This window comes from Schistocerca americana, chromosome 7 (genome assembly GCF_021461395.2).
Source record: "Schistocerca americana isolate TAMUIC-IGC-003095 chromosome 7, iqSchAmer2.1, whole genome shotgun sequence".
NCBI classification, from domain to species: domain Eukaryota; kingdom Metazoa; phylum Arthropoda; class Insecta; order Orthoptera; family Acrididae; genus Schistocerca; species Schistocerca americana.
Window position 1 is genome coordinate 159,798,690 of NC_060125.1, and position 15,600 is coordinate 159,814,289.

The 15,600-nt window shown below is 37.0% G+C and overlaps 1 protein-coding gene across 2 annotated transcripts in view; it reads left to right on the top strand.

Moving 5' to 3' along the window:
* Nucleotides 1-15,600, top strand: part of LOC124621986 (katanin p60 ATPase-containing subunit A-like 2) — a 193,512-nt gene that overhangs the window by 154,804 nt on the left and 23,108 nt on the right. For both annotated transcript variants that reach the window (XM_047147527.1, XM_047147526.1), the window contains exon 8: nucleotides 595-754. In XM_047147527.1, the coding sequence (XP_047003483.1) occupies nucleotides 595-754 (160 nt within the window). The remainder of the gene's footprint in view (nucleotides 1-594; nucleotides 755-15,600) is intronic.

Below are 15,600 nucleotides of genomic sequence, written 5' to 3' on the forward strand. Positions count from 1 at the left end.
TGAAATTGTTAAGAAGAGAAATTTATGTCACAATTTGACTAAAAGAAGGAATTGGTTAATAGGACACTTTCTAAATCATAAAAGGATCATCAATTTGGGAATCAGAGAAAGTGTAAGGTGTAAAAGTTGTAGAGGGAGATCTGTGCATGAATATAGTGAGCAGGTTCAAATGGATGTAGGATGCAACTGTTATTCAGAGATAAAGAAGTTTGCACAGGATAGGCTAGTGTGGAGAGCTACATCAAACTAATCTTTGGACTGAAGACCACCACCTTTATCATAATGACAATGACACTGTTAAATGAGAACTATTTCATTTTCTCACAATTATTTGTCAAGTTCTTACAAATACATCAATGAAGAGAGCTTTAGGTCTACTTCTTTATCTTTTTAGACTTTTTGCAATTAAATATCCAAAACTGTATTCTCCTTCATTTGCTGTTGAGACTGTCACTGAACCATTAAACTCAGAAACTCACATATATCTTCAAACTGAATGAGAGTCTCTTTACTTGAATTTTTTTTAAATGTTGTAATGGCCATGTCAGTATATCAAATGTTTACTCATGCATTGTTTTGCATTTATAATTGCAGGGCACTGGATGCAGCAATACTGCGACGGTTGCCGAAGAGGATACTTGTGGATCTACCAGATACAGAGGCCCGAAAAGCCATGTTTCAGCACTATTTGCCTCCAACAATTCTCAACAAGCCACTTCTTCAGAGTGATCTTAATTATTCTAAACTTGCTGAAGTATGTACTAGTTGTGTTATAATTCTCTCTTTCTCTTTCTTTCTCAAACAAGAATGGGTAATGTACTACTCTATATTCATTAATAACACATCCTTGATCTGCAGTATCATCATAGTCTGTGTTCTTCTAATATTAATTTCATTACAGCATTTTGAAATGAAAAAAGAATGAAATGCAAGTAAAAAGTGTTGCTAATATCTTTGGATACAAGAAAAATCATATTAACCTTCTATTGATGACAAATTTTAGTAACTGTGCACAAAAAAAATCCAAAATTTTATCTGACTGATAGGATACAATAGTCAGATAATTAAATCATCATCAGCAGCAATTATTTGATATCCAAAGCAGCTTGACTTTTCCCTGAATTATGATCTTCAGTTATACACAGCCATGTTTCTCCTGCATGTTTTCTAAAGTTGTATACTCACTTACCCTCATGTTACCATCTATTTTCTTCCTATCTCTTGGAATCCAGTAAAGAACTTCCTTGACCTATCTACCATTTATTTCCCCAACTACAAGCACTTCTCACCTGCATTTCATTTTCATTACAGCCATAATTACATCTTCATTGTACTCAATCTATTTGTCTGTTTCTCTGTCTGTGCCATTAATTCTCAGCATACATATCTCCATTGCTCACCAAGCAACCCTCAATTTTTTAATAGTTTTCACATTGAAAGGTCACCCCTGCTAGCAAAATACAAGCACCACAAGATAACATATACTGATGATGTTAATATTGTCATCAGACACACAACACCAACTGTTCTCCATTTTCAGCACCTGGAAATAACTTTTACTTTGTGAATGACAGGCTGACCCAACTAAATGTATGACTGGATAACACAATCTCCAGTTGGATGAGAAATGTGTATGAATGATAAATCCAATGTTATCTGACCACCACAGCCTATGATTGATGGTCAGCTGTGAAAATTATCTTGTGTAGCAACCTATTCACATTGAGACGCTCAGACTGTTATATCCAGACATTACACAGCTAAGATGAAAATTGTCAGAACTTGAGTGTGATAGAGTATATACTTGTGACAACAAGATAGATTTTTAACTTATTTACTAATATACTAACAAACTTAGATCAAAGCTGTTCCTCACAAGTAACTAAAAAGTTGAAAATAGATAGTGCACCAAACAAAAAAAAGAAGGCTGAACAACTGTGTCACAGCGGGCTGCATAACCTGAGAAACACTATCATTGCCCTTCATCAAATGCCTAAAACTGTTAACCTAGAACCAAAGCAGAGGTACAAAGAAGCCAAGAAGAAGTACAGGACTGAAATTCAGACAGCAAAGCAAAGAGCCAATGATGCTTTCATTGAAAATTCTAGCAATAAATGTAAAGCTGCCTGGAATGGAATAACTACAGAGGCAGAAAAACACAAAAACAGACAAGAAACTGCTATATTGCCAGAAATATTAAATGAATACTTTGTTAATAGCAGTAAGTGTGAATGTTCTACTACATCCACACCAATTGATGCAACTTCTGGAAGTACTTTCCATAACATACCTGATCTAAATAATTACCTTTTAGATGGATACAGGTTACCTGCCAAACTGTATACAAAGTGGTCATAAACCTATATAGTTCTTACAGTGAAGATCTCTGTGGCATCTCAAACACCATGATGAAACAAACAATTGACATTATTGGTTCAAATGGCTCTGAGCACTATGCGACTTAACTTCTGAGGTCATCAGTCGCCTAGAACTTAGAACTAATTAAACCTAACTAACCTATCGACATCACACACATCCATGCCCGAGGCAGGATTCAAACCTGCGACCGGAGTGGTCGCTCGGCTCCAGGCTGTAGCACCTAGAACCACACAGCCACTCCGGCTGGCAACTGACATTATTGTTGCCATCCTTACCCTTCTGAATAATAATACTTTTAAGACTGTAAAATTTCATGACATCCTGAAGGCTATTATTGTTATTCCAATTTATAAGAAATGACATAAAAACAGACCTGAAAGCTACTATCCAATATCCCTCATACCATAATATCCAACCTAACAGGATGTTTATTAAATTAGAGCTGTGCAGCTATTTTGAGGAGCACAATCTGTTTTCCTCTTCACACTTTGGTTTTAGACCAGGTTTGTCTACAATAAATGGAGTACAAAAACTTATTACTGATATTCTTGATGGTTTTAAGAAAAATTCCTTTACTTACTACTAGACCTGAGCAAATCATTTGACACTGTGTCACAAAAAATATTTATAAATAAGCTAAGCGCTGTGGTATCAAGAATAATGAATTGACACTAATAAGATCATACTTGACTAGCAAAACTTGAATGGTTATAGTAAATAACTTCAATCAAATGTCCTACTAGTTGTTACAGGTGCCCCACAAGGCTCAGTACTTAGCTCCTTCATTTTTACCTGTACGTGAATGACTTGCCTACTTTCTTGCCCCATAATATATGCTGATGACACTACCCTGATTACTGTGGATAACAACCTGGAGGAGATGAGGAAAGAAACAAAACCAATGCCTTAATAGTCTGCCACATGAGTCCAAAATAACAAACTTATCCTAAACAACAGCAAGACTGAAACTATGTATTTCTTCCTGCGAAAGCTCAATGAAAAACTGAATGATTCTGACTCTGTTAGACTTCTCAGAATTCACCTGGAACCCAGACTGACTTGTAACAGCCACACTGAACAGTTATGTACCAAATTATTTGGAGTAGTCTTTGTGTTAAGCAAATTAAAAAATCAGTTTGCAAACAACAACTACTATCTTCATACTGTGCCTTCTTTCAGTTGCGTCTGCAATATACAATAAAACTATAGGCATCTCTCGTGATGCTCAAACAGTGGCCTTGTGGCAGAAGAAAGCTATGAGAGCATTGACAGCAGGAATTACAAGCCAAGAATCATGCTGAAATGACTTTGAAGAATTAAATATCTTGACTGTACCCTCATTTTATATTACAACATGTCTTCTATCCTCAAAAAAATAACTACATTATCTTCAAGAACAGCTATCCATCTTGATGAAACTAGAAATAACCTAGAAGTAGAATTTGCAGTACTGTGCAAGATCCAAAACAGTTTTAGGCACACAAGGATGAAGCTTATAAAAGCTGCCACCACCAGTAAGAAAATAACCTAATGATATTTTTGAGAAATACCTTCATAAATTGCCAGTTGATAAGTGTGTTTACAGTGTGAAGAAATTTGAATGTAAATAAGTGTGTTTATACTGTTGAGGAATCTGAATGAACATAGTAAATCTCCTCATCCCCATCCATTGTAAACATTCAGTATTGTGTATCCTCAAAGTGTACACAAAAACTTCAGATTTATGTAACACAGAGTGTGAAGCTGACCTTGGGGAAGCTCTGTTTTGATTCCAGAGAAATGTTGGAACACATGAGACAGTACTGACCCTATGAATTATTCTATGACCTTTGGGAAGATCAGTTTTGATTCCGGAGAAATGTAGGAATGCGTGAGGCAATACTGACCTATGACTTATCTTAGAATGTAGGGTAAGGAAAGCCAAACATACATTTATAAACTAAGGGAAATCTCTTGTAAATGTTGACTGGAATACTTTCTTTGAAAGGCAACCTACATTTATAGCATTTGTAGAAAGCTTTTGGAAATGTTGACTGGAGTACTTTCTTTGAAATGCTGAAGGTAGCAGGGGTAAAATATAGGGAGCAAAAGGCTAGTTACAACTTGTACAGAAACAAGACAGCAGTTATAAGAGTTGACGGATATGAAAGGGAAGCATGGTTAGAAGGGAGTGAGACAGGGTTGTAGCCTATCCCAAATGTTATTCAGTTTGTACCCTGCGCAAGCGGTAAATGAAGCCAAACAAAAATTTCGAGTAGAAATTAAATTTCAGGGAGGGGAAATAAAAACTTTGAGGTTTGCCGATGACATTGTAATTCTGTCAGAGACAGAAAGGACTTGGAGTGCTCCTCCAAATCCCTTGCCATCTCTGAACAGAATGGCAGTGTGTGGAAAGGATGATGTAAGATGAACATCAATGAAAGCAAGACAAGAGTAATGGAATGTATGTCCATCCCTTTGACAGGAGCTCTTTGAGACATCGGACTGTGAGAAAATGAAATACCTACAGCTGTTCTTATGATTTTATTTCTTTTGTTGTAACTAGTTTTGGCACTTCAGTGTGCCATCTTCAGGCTGTAGTTGATGCAGAATGGGTTGACACAATCCCTATACACATCACACAAGTGTCCAGAATAACTGGTTATGTAAACTATCTGAAAACTTTGGTGTCAGCATTCTAACCATCAAGTGTTGGCTGTTGAGTGCTGACATCAAAGTTTTCAGGTAGTTTGCGTAACCAGTTATGCTGGCCACTGATGTGAAATATATAGGGATCGTGTCAACCCCGTCTGCATCAACTACAGCCTGAAAATGGCACAGTGAAGTGCCGAAACTGGTACAAACAAAACAAATAAAGTCATAAGTATGGCTGTAGGTGTTTCTTTTTCTCATAATGGAATGTAGTCTAATTAAATCAGGTGATGCTGAGAGAATTATATGACAGTTAATGTAGTAGAAGAGTTTTGTTATTAGGGAAGCAAAATAACTGATAATGGCCAAAGCAGAGAGGATATAAAATGTAGACTGACAATGGCAAGAAAAGTATTTCTGAAGAAGAGAAATTTGTTAATATTGAATATAGATTTAAGTGTCTTGAAGTCTTTTCAGTAAGTATTTGTATAGAGTGTAGCCATGTATGGAAGTGAAATATGGGCAATAAACAGTTTAGACAAGAAGAGAATAGAAGCTTTCGATATGTGGTGCTACAGAAAAATGCTGAAGATTAGATGGGTAGACCACATAATGGGGAGAAAAGAAATTTGTGGCACATCCTGACTAGAAGAAAGGATCAGTTGCTAGGACACATCATTCTGAGACCCCAAGGAATCAGTAATTTAATATTTTAGGGAAGTATGAAGGGTAAATATCACAGAGGGAAACCAAGAGGTAAATGCAGTAAGCAGATTCAGAAGGTGTTAGTTCCAGTAATTATTGAGAAATGTAAAGACTTACACAGGATAGAGTAGACTGAAGACCACAACAACAACAACAGAGTGTATACAGTGTTACTTACTGGTTCCAAGTGCACCACATCAATTTGCAGTTATAAAGTAAATTTCTAGCAATAAGATGGCAAACTATTAAAAATGGTGTAGAATGTGAAATGCAAAATTGTGTATTTCAGCATATGTTGGCTGCTGATAAATAAATAAAAAAATAAGTCATACTGCCATACGTCCAAGATACTAATAAACACTTCCATTTTCAGACAAAAAGAGGCTTAGTTTCTAAAAGTCCTATTTAGTTTATCATAAGAACTTCAGGCCATTATTTTGTTTCTGTTTATTCCTTTTTCTGTTCATCCAATTATCCTAAATAAAAAAAGGAAACCACCTTTATGAATTCACTGTCAAATTGCACTACTTTCTTTCCTAGTTATTAAATGCACAGAGTTTTAGTTTTGTTATACTTGATCTTTGTCCTGCTTTCAAACTTTCTCTATTGTTTTCAATTTTTTGTTGAAATTTACCTGCACTAGAGGCAAATGGTACAAAGTTATTAGCAAAATGAAAGTGGTATAAAAATATTATAACAGCACATATTCTTCAATTATTTTGCCACTGTAAGCATCTGAAAACATTCTTAAGGGCTGCCAAGCCTAGTTTTGGTGGCACAGAAACTTATTGTGTAATTACTGTTTCAGTTTTGAATTTCTTACTATCCTAATTAAGTCTAATGGAAGGTGCATCATATATGTTGCTGAACAAAATACTACTTGGTAAATAAATGGCTAGTTTCTGGAGGACTGTAAATAAAGATTTTGTTGAAATTGAGTCAAAGTGTGTTTCAAAATATATGAATTCCAGGCAAAGTGGTCATTCATACTCACTGCTCTGTTCTGTGATTTTGAACCTAGGATTAGCACATTGCCAACAACGTATCTAACCTCTACGCCATGGTGGACAACAAACAAGTGACAGCCCTTCTCCCTCCTGGAGAATAGTGAGTGACTTTTATAGGTGCTGCTTCAAAGGATCTTGGCAGTAGATCCTGGAAATTTCTTTGGTATGGTAATGCTAAAAAAAGTCACATTCCAACTATGTGGTCACTGTGATGAGAGGGTCTTCACGTCCTTTACATGGAATCTCTCCATTGTCAGTTTGTCACTCATGACTATAATAAGTTTTCATATAGAAGACTTGTATAACAAGTAAAGACAGTGTATCAGTGACTTCTAGTAACTCACTTTTCCGTTGCGGTTTTGGACTCACAACCACAGAGCAGAAAAAATTACATGGAGCCTGTAGTGTCTAATTTGATTGAGTTGTTTGTGAATGTCTAGAAGATCAGTATTGTATCCCAGCTTCTCTAATCAGTGGCAATACACATGGACAGTATATCTCTCAATGTGTATTTAAAGCTCCCTCTGAGGTCAGTTTCTGTGTTTTGTTCATTGGTATCATTCTGTGAGTGATCCTGTAATGTTCAATGGCTTTTGACACCAGTTTTGTCTGAAACATTTTTCCAGGATCAAAAACATTAAATGCGCTGCTCTGTACTTCAAAACCATGCATTTAGCAAGGACTTTGTTTTGTATCTGCAGCTTCAGAATTCTATACAGTAGTTTTACAGCGTATTGAGAGAGGTAGTCTGTGCCCATGAATCCTATTTATCAATTTTGGTAATCATTCCTGGAGTCACAGCTAAACAACTGTTTCCAATGGGGCTACTAAATTAAAGGGACTGGCAAATAGGGACGAGATTAATTCAAATTTCTTCTACTCACTTCCCTACCATATTCTTCCCTCATTATCAGTATGGGTAATAAGATTCTTCCTTCTTATAGAGCAGAATATTATACAATGTTTTGTCATTTTAATTACCTTTCAGCATTCTCAACTGCAAAATTTCTATAGCTATTAGGAAACATGATAAAAAAATAAGGAGGGCCCATAACCAGTTGTGTGATATTTGTGGAATCACTCAAGAACAGTGACAAGTACCAGGCAGAATATAAGAAAATTCATTATTAGAATTTATCAAATTCTAATTTTAATATCATACATTGTGTAGTTTATTATTCACGTACACTGCTACAGTCATAAAGATTCCATGGACAGAGAGAATAACCAATGAAGAAAATTTCAACAATGTAGGAGAGGAAAGATCAGTATGGAGCGCTATCAAGGAACAAAGGGACCAAAGGGTTGGACATCTTTGCAGACATTGTTCCTTTATTATGAAATTAACAAGAGGAAAGATGCCTGGGAAGAATACATGAGAAGCCCAAGACTTCAGTACTTCAGGCAGATAAATCAATGTCTGAAATTATCAACACATTCAAAAGTGAACAGACATGCAAATGATTGGGAAAAATGAAGAACAAGAATTGGTGCTGACAAGTCCATGGATTGAGAATAAAAGAAGAAAACCATTAAATGGTGGGTTTTACATTTAAATTCAGTGTAATAAATTACTAAATAAATCACTTCCCTGATAAATATACTCCAAGAATGGCACCACAATGCACAGAATTGATGCCACATGATTCCATTGATGGCATTTTAGATAGTCTGTTGTATTAACACAGATGTTAATAGTGAAGCTTGCTTTTATTTTATTTTTTAAATAGTCCCGGATGACCATGTGATGAAATGTTGTGAAAATTATTGTGAATGTTTGATTACAAATGAACCGGGATAATGAACAAACATTTTCATATTATTGCATTGCAGTTCCCCTTTATACAATGTTCATTGTATCCACAGGAATTCTCCTTTGACGGCTTCTTACCTCTCTCAGGGCATTATGGTTTTTATCACTGCTGTATTCTACCTTTCTCAGCAGTGACATTTGTTAACGCAGTGATAATGAGGATATCATCCATGCTAGGATATTCCTCCAAGAGATTATCAGAATGCAGTTGGTGTCATGTTTGCATTGGATTTTGTATCTTGCTCTGATGTCATGCTACTGAAATGTCAGTGTCTGTCTTGACATTTGTTCAGACACATCCTTATCAGCCAATATGAAAAATCATGATCCATCACAACAGTGAATAGTCTATAAATTAATGCAATCAGCAGGCCTTACTTACTGATTATTCAAATAATACAAGACACTCTTTCTTCACTGCAGAGTTATTCATCTCAGATTTTGAGAGTATATTGCAGAATTAAATTATCTCTTTTTCAGTGCAGTCCTGGATTTGCAATAAAACTGCTTCTGTTCTCTAATTCCAGTTACATCTCAGCATTATCATTGCTCTTTTCCACAGCTAAGGAGTACATGAATGCCTCTTTTAAGACACCAAGCTAATTCTTACTCACAGTTCCAAGAAATTTGGCATTTTTCTGATGCAGTTACAGTAGTGTTCCTTGCTACTGAAATTATTTGTAATGTACCTGTGGGAGAAGCACATTTTCAGAAAACGGTGGTATTCATTAAAATAATAGGGAAGTTCCTTCATGCTGTAAACTAAGCCCATGATCACCAAAAGCTAAAGGAAAGTATTTTGATAAATAATGTGCTCATGTTCTGTATATATGCAAGGTCATCAAATGCAGAAATTTTCCTCTCTCTAAAAATAAATTCAAACTTACTATGACAGAAGATGAAGAAAAACAGTGTAATTTTTAGAGACCGAAACAATGACATGGGGAAAGAATAAAAAAAAAGGCAAAATTTTGGAATATTGTTGTTACAGTACAAATGGAGGCAATTACATATGCACCTACAAGACTGATTTCTAAAAGTCAGAAAGTCACTAATGACATGATCAACAGTATTAATAAATTTATAAATGGGGCACAGGTAATTCAAATAGAAATATCCAGTAGTCATGGACAGCCAGTTAGCCATTTCATAAATAATGACCTAACATAGGAACTGAAGCAAACCACTAAAGGAGTCAGGATCGTCAACAAGCAAAACATCAACTTCTTAAAAATGACTTTAAGTAGGGAACTTTGAACTGCAGTATTAAGAGGAGGAGATAGAGATTTTCTTCATATTCTCACATATTGCTTCCATAGAGACTGTGAAGACAAAATTAGACTAATCCACAGAGGCATTTGACCAGTCATTCTTCTCTGGCTTCATACATGATTGAAGTGGGAAGAAACCCAAACATGTGGTATAATATTAAGTCCACTCTGGCATGTACTTCACAGTGCTTTGCTTAGTATGTGTGTCAATGTATATTTTTATAAACATCACAACACCATGGCTCATGGAAAAGGGCCTCATTATAAATCCAAAAAGGACTACATATCATGCAACAAAAAAGTATGAGCATCTAGACATGAAGGTAGTTGAAACATCATGGAATTCTTTTAGATAAACTAAATCATTATGGTTTGAGGGGGACAGTGCACAAATGGTTTAATTCATACTTAACTGAAAGAATGCAGAAAGTTGAAATAAGTGGTTCATGTAATGTTAAAACAACAGCTGATTCCTCAAACTGGGGAAGGGGGGGGGGGGGGGGGGCTATGTAGTACGAGGTCCCACAGGGTTCGGTCTTAGGTCCTTTACTGTTCTTGATATACATTAATGATTTACCATTCCACATAGATGAAGATGCAAAGTTAGCTCTTTTCTGCTGATGATACAAGTATAGTAATAGCATCCACAAACCAAGAACTAAGTGATGTAATTGTAAATGATGTTTTTCACAAAATTATTAAGTGGTTCTCAGCAAACGGACTCTCTTTAAATTTTGATAAAACACAGTATATACAGTTCCGTACAGAAAATGGCACAACTCCAGTAATAAATATAGACTTTGAACAGAAGTCTGTAGCTAAGGTAGAATTTTCAAAATTTTTAGGTGTGTCCATTGATGAGACGTTAAACTGGAAGCAACACATTGATGGTCTGCTGAAACATCTGAGTTCAGCTACGTATGCTATTAGGGTTATGGCAAATTTTGGTGATAAGAATCTCAGTAAATTAGCTTACTATGCCTACTTTCATTCACTGCTTCCGTATGGCATCATATTCTAGGGTATTTCATCGTTGAGTAGAAAAGTATTCATTGCTCAAAAACGTGTAATCAGAATAATTGCTGGAGCCCACCCACGGTCATCCTGCAGACATCTTTTTAAGGATCTAGGGATCCTCACAGTATATATATTCACTTATGAAATTTGTTGTTAATAATCCAACCCAGTTCAAAAGTAATAGCAGTGTACATAGCTGTAACACCAGGAGAAAGGATGATCTTCACTATGCAGGGTTAAATCTGACTTTGGCACAGAAAGGGGTAAATTATGCTGCCACAAAAGTCTTTGGTCACCTACCAAACAGCATCAAAAGCCTGACAGATAGCCAACTAACATTTAAAAATAAATTAAAAGAATTTCTAGATGACAACGCCTTCAACTCATTGGCTGAATTTTTAGATACAAATTAAGGGGAAAAAAAAACAACTTAAACATCTGTGTCATGCAATATTTTGTGTAATGTAATATCTTGTACAGACATCTTTTATTAACCTGACACGTTCCACATCATTACGAAGTGTCGTATTCATGATCTATGGAACAAGTATTAATCTAATCTAATCTAGAGGAAGTAGAATCTAGCCCTAAGTATTATTGTGGATAATGATCTGAAATGAAAACAGCATAGTAAAACAGTTTACTGAATCACTAAGCTCAGTTACATTTATTATGAAGCAGTTCTCACAATATGTTAGTAAACACCTGCTGTGAACAGTATAGCACTGACTGAGGTGGAAGCAGTGTCAAAGTGGAGGTATTGTTGCTTACTGCCACCCCTTCCACATCCAAGTCTCCCTTCTCTACAGATAAGGCAGATGTGGCAATTGTATCTGCTCCAAATCCTCAACACCTGTACCAACAACTTGACATAGGCCTTCCTCTCATGCATCCATCCTACAGATCTTGTCCTCGAATAAATCTCTTGGGCAGTCTCCTCCCCTCACCTTCTGATAAATATAGCTTTCACTTCAAAAAAGTCTGTGGAGCACCTTCCTAATTACTTTGTGTGACTCAGGCATTGAATGCCTCCATATATCAATCCACTCTCAAGTCCTGCCCCATATTGAGATCTATCCTTGATATATAGTTCCATAGTAAACACTGTCTCTGTTTATTGCCTTCCTAAAATCTGTAACTACCTTGCCAAACCATAAGGCATTTCCTGACCATTATCTCAAACCAAAAGTTCCTATCCTTACACCCATTCCTGCTGTAACACTTATTTCATGTTTCATCCACTGCCACTAACTCCAGCTGGATCATAGGTAAATCTTACATTATCATAAATAGAGCAACATATGAAACCATGTAAATTGTTTACTGACTAACATATTCACTGCATGTCTTTTTATACACATTGTCAGACAAGAAACTGAAGCACCCTGCAGGAGAAGAGGAAACAAAATGAAACTTCACAGGTAGAGATGGTATGTGATGTTATTCCAGTGATTACAAACTCGAGTCAAATTTAAAAAGAACTTTTCAGTAACAGCCCAGTTATCAGTGAATTTGCACCCCCTCTGGTCTGGACAAAAGCACTGATTCAGTTGGGAAGGATGCTGTAAAGCCATTGTATCCTCTCCTGAAGCAAGCTGGCCCACAACTGTTGTTACTGGTCCTTGATATCCTAATACTGGCACTGAGACAGAACTGATGTCCCAAGTTGGTTCCACGCATTTCCTATTGGGGACAGACCTGTTGATCTTGCTGCCCATGGGAGTCATGCAGACACTTCATAGAGACATGTGCCATGTTTAGAAATGTATTGTCCTGTTGAAAAATGGCATCATGATACTGCTGCATGAGAGACAACACATGAGGGTGCAGGACATCTGTGACATGCTGTTGTGCCATCAGAGTTCTCTCAGTCATTACCAACCATGACCTAAAGTCAAACTTGAAGGCTCCCACACCATGATGCCAGGAGTAGCACCACTATGCCACTCCAAAACATTGTAATAATGGGACGCCTCCATAGTCTCTGCCATTCTCACTGACGATGGTCCTCTGGGGTATTGCAGAACCTTGATTCAGTGCTGAACACTCTGTGATGCCATTCATTGGCAGTTTGTGCTGCCCAGTCATGGCATCACTCCAAATGCAGTCGTTTGTATTGTGGTGTTAACAGCAGGCTTCACATGGGACAATAATTTCCTAGTCTGGCTGCTGCTAGTCTCTGACCAATGGTGCAGAATGTTATGTGGAATTAATTACTTTTGCTTGGATGGCAGGTGCATGTGTGAAGGATCTATGACATGCTTGGTGCACAATAAAGCAATCCTCACTTTTGGTTTTCAGAAGTGGTCGACTGGTACATTGACGATGAGAGTGCCTGCCCCCATGTTCCAATGCAGTTCAACTTCAGGCCACTATCACATCCAAATGCCACCAGATCTGGATATTGCATGAGTTGTGCAGCTGGCCAACTGGTGATCCAAAATAAGGCCGCTTTCAAAATCTGTCAGGTACCAATAACACTGTCTCACACAAGTATGCCGCGTCTCCCTGTCATTCACAATGATCACACAACATCTGACACTGTTCACAAGCCTTATATACCATACCATACCTGGTAACAGCACTAAACAAAACCACACCAATGCAGTATGTTGGCTGTTCTTCATGTCACAGAGAACTGCATTTTTAATTGATTACAAATTAGCTGATAGCATGTGCATGTACAAAGTTAAAATGACACCTGATCACGTTTTGTGTACGCTTCACTTTTTTGTCAGATGTTGTGGGGATGACAACTACTCATGATCATTCTGAACAGTTTCCAGCCTCAGTCTGGGTCTGTTTGGAACATAAAACTTGCCATCTATTCCTGTTTTCTTACCATCTTCCTGTGTTCCTCTAGTGCATCACCACCTCCTTTTGCAACCCAGTCCTCCCCACCTATCACCCATCTATCACTAACCTTTTCTCCTGGTCACTTCCTTTGCATCTCTGTTCCAGGTATCTTCTTGGGAATCCTCTTGTTTTCCATTCTGTTCCTCTCTGTACTAACTGCAGCATTATATTCTGTGATAGTTTCCAATGCCTATAAGAACTTGTCGTCCTTTGAACAACGTAGTTGACTATTAAGACCTTAGCCACATCCAGCAGAAATTCATATTTTGTCACTTAATTACTAGTGTTCTATTTGTAAAGGACATACGAATTCAGAGGAAACACATTTACTAAATGAAAAAAAGAAACAAACAAACAAAAAATGTTAATGGCCATCTTCTCATTCTTCAAACAACATTGTAATTTATTTCATAACTGATCACAAGTGAGTGATCCACCTTCGTATGGTGGTGAAACATTATAACACTGACCTTTTCTGAGAACATGTATCTTCATCAATCTTTCCATCATTATGCATAATAGAGATGAGTAAAAGTTGCAATTTGGCTCGAACATATGACAACATTGTTACATGTTTTGTAAAACTGAACAGCTTGAATCTACACATGTTTGTTTATTAGACAAATATTGTTGCGGAAAATCTGGTTTGTTCTTTCATAATTTTCTAACTAATGCCAACCATTTCTCCAATACAATTTCTGCAAGAAGCAGACAGGTGCACCAATTGACAGTAGTTATATTTCTGCCAGCACTTACTGAGAAACACTAAAGTTACCCTATTTCTGAGTACTCATTTGATTTGTTGAAAGGACAACCTGGCTCTGTGATTACACATGTTTCAATGTTCATAAGATAAAATGTTCTGGAATCTACCACAGAAAAATCCTTTATACCATGTTTGTTTGGTCTTTTTGCATATACTGTAGGAAGTAACATCACCATTGAAATGGAATTAGTTGATTTATGCAATTGCAGTCTTTCTCAGCATATTCCACTAATGAATTCTTCTCGGGTTATCAGCCGAGTGGTGACGTCGTCTTGTCGCAACGTTTCAACGTATTTCATGCCCATCATCTTCTGGTGAAGTCTGACACTTCGCCAGAAGATGATGGGTATGAAACTCATTGAAACGTTGCGACAAGATGATGCCACCACTTGGCTGATAACCTGAGAAGAATTCATCAACAGAATTAGTTGATTCTCATTTGTCACATATTCTCCATGAGTATACAACTTCAGATGGTTATCTTACAATGGTGTGATAAGTTCACCCACACCAGTTAACTTAGCAGTCTTTTTCCTCTCATCTCTACAGTTTTCATCATCAAAGAGAACACAGTGAAGTCAAAAGAGGAATCTTCTAATGCAATAGTAACTGCAAATACATCTGACCCATCTACATAATTTCTGTGCATAGCCAGGGACCCAGAAAGGCATTCATCTTCACATGGTCTGTACATTGTGCATCACAAGATCTGTAAAACTGTCCATGAATGTTCATCATTCGCTTATTAGTGTACATAACAATGTCATTCACCAATATATGAGGGTAAATCAAAGACAAATGGGACTTTTGTGCATGAGATGAGCATCTGTGGTTGGTAGAACTGAGACTGCACTTCTAGTATACTTTGGGGGGGGGGGGGGCATTAGGAGTGGGGAGTGCCAGCCATTCCACACTCCCAATTAATTCATCAATATTACTCATGATGTTGAAGCAACAGGGGCAACCCTCCATTGCGCATGCATAGTTATGAAATTTGTTGTTCATCAAGAAGTTCAAGCAATGGAAATTTTTTGGAGACTTCTTGCACAGTTCAGGATCCAAACATGGCCAAGGAACCATATGTCTGCCTGGCCTAAAGATTTCAAGAGAGGATGAGAACAAGTTGAACATCAGAAACATGATCACTGTCCTAAG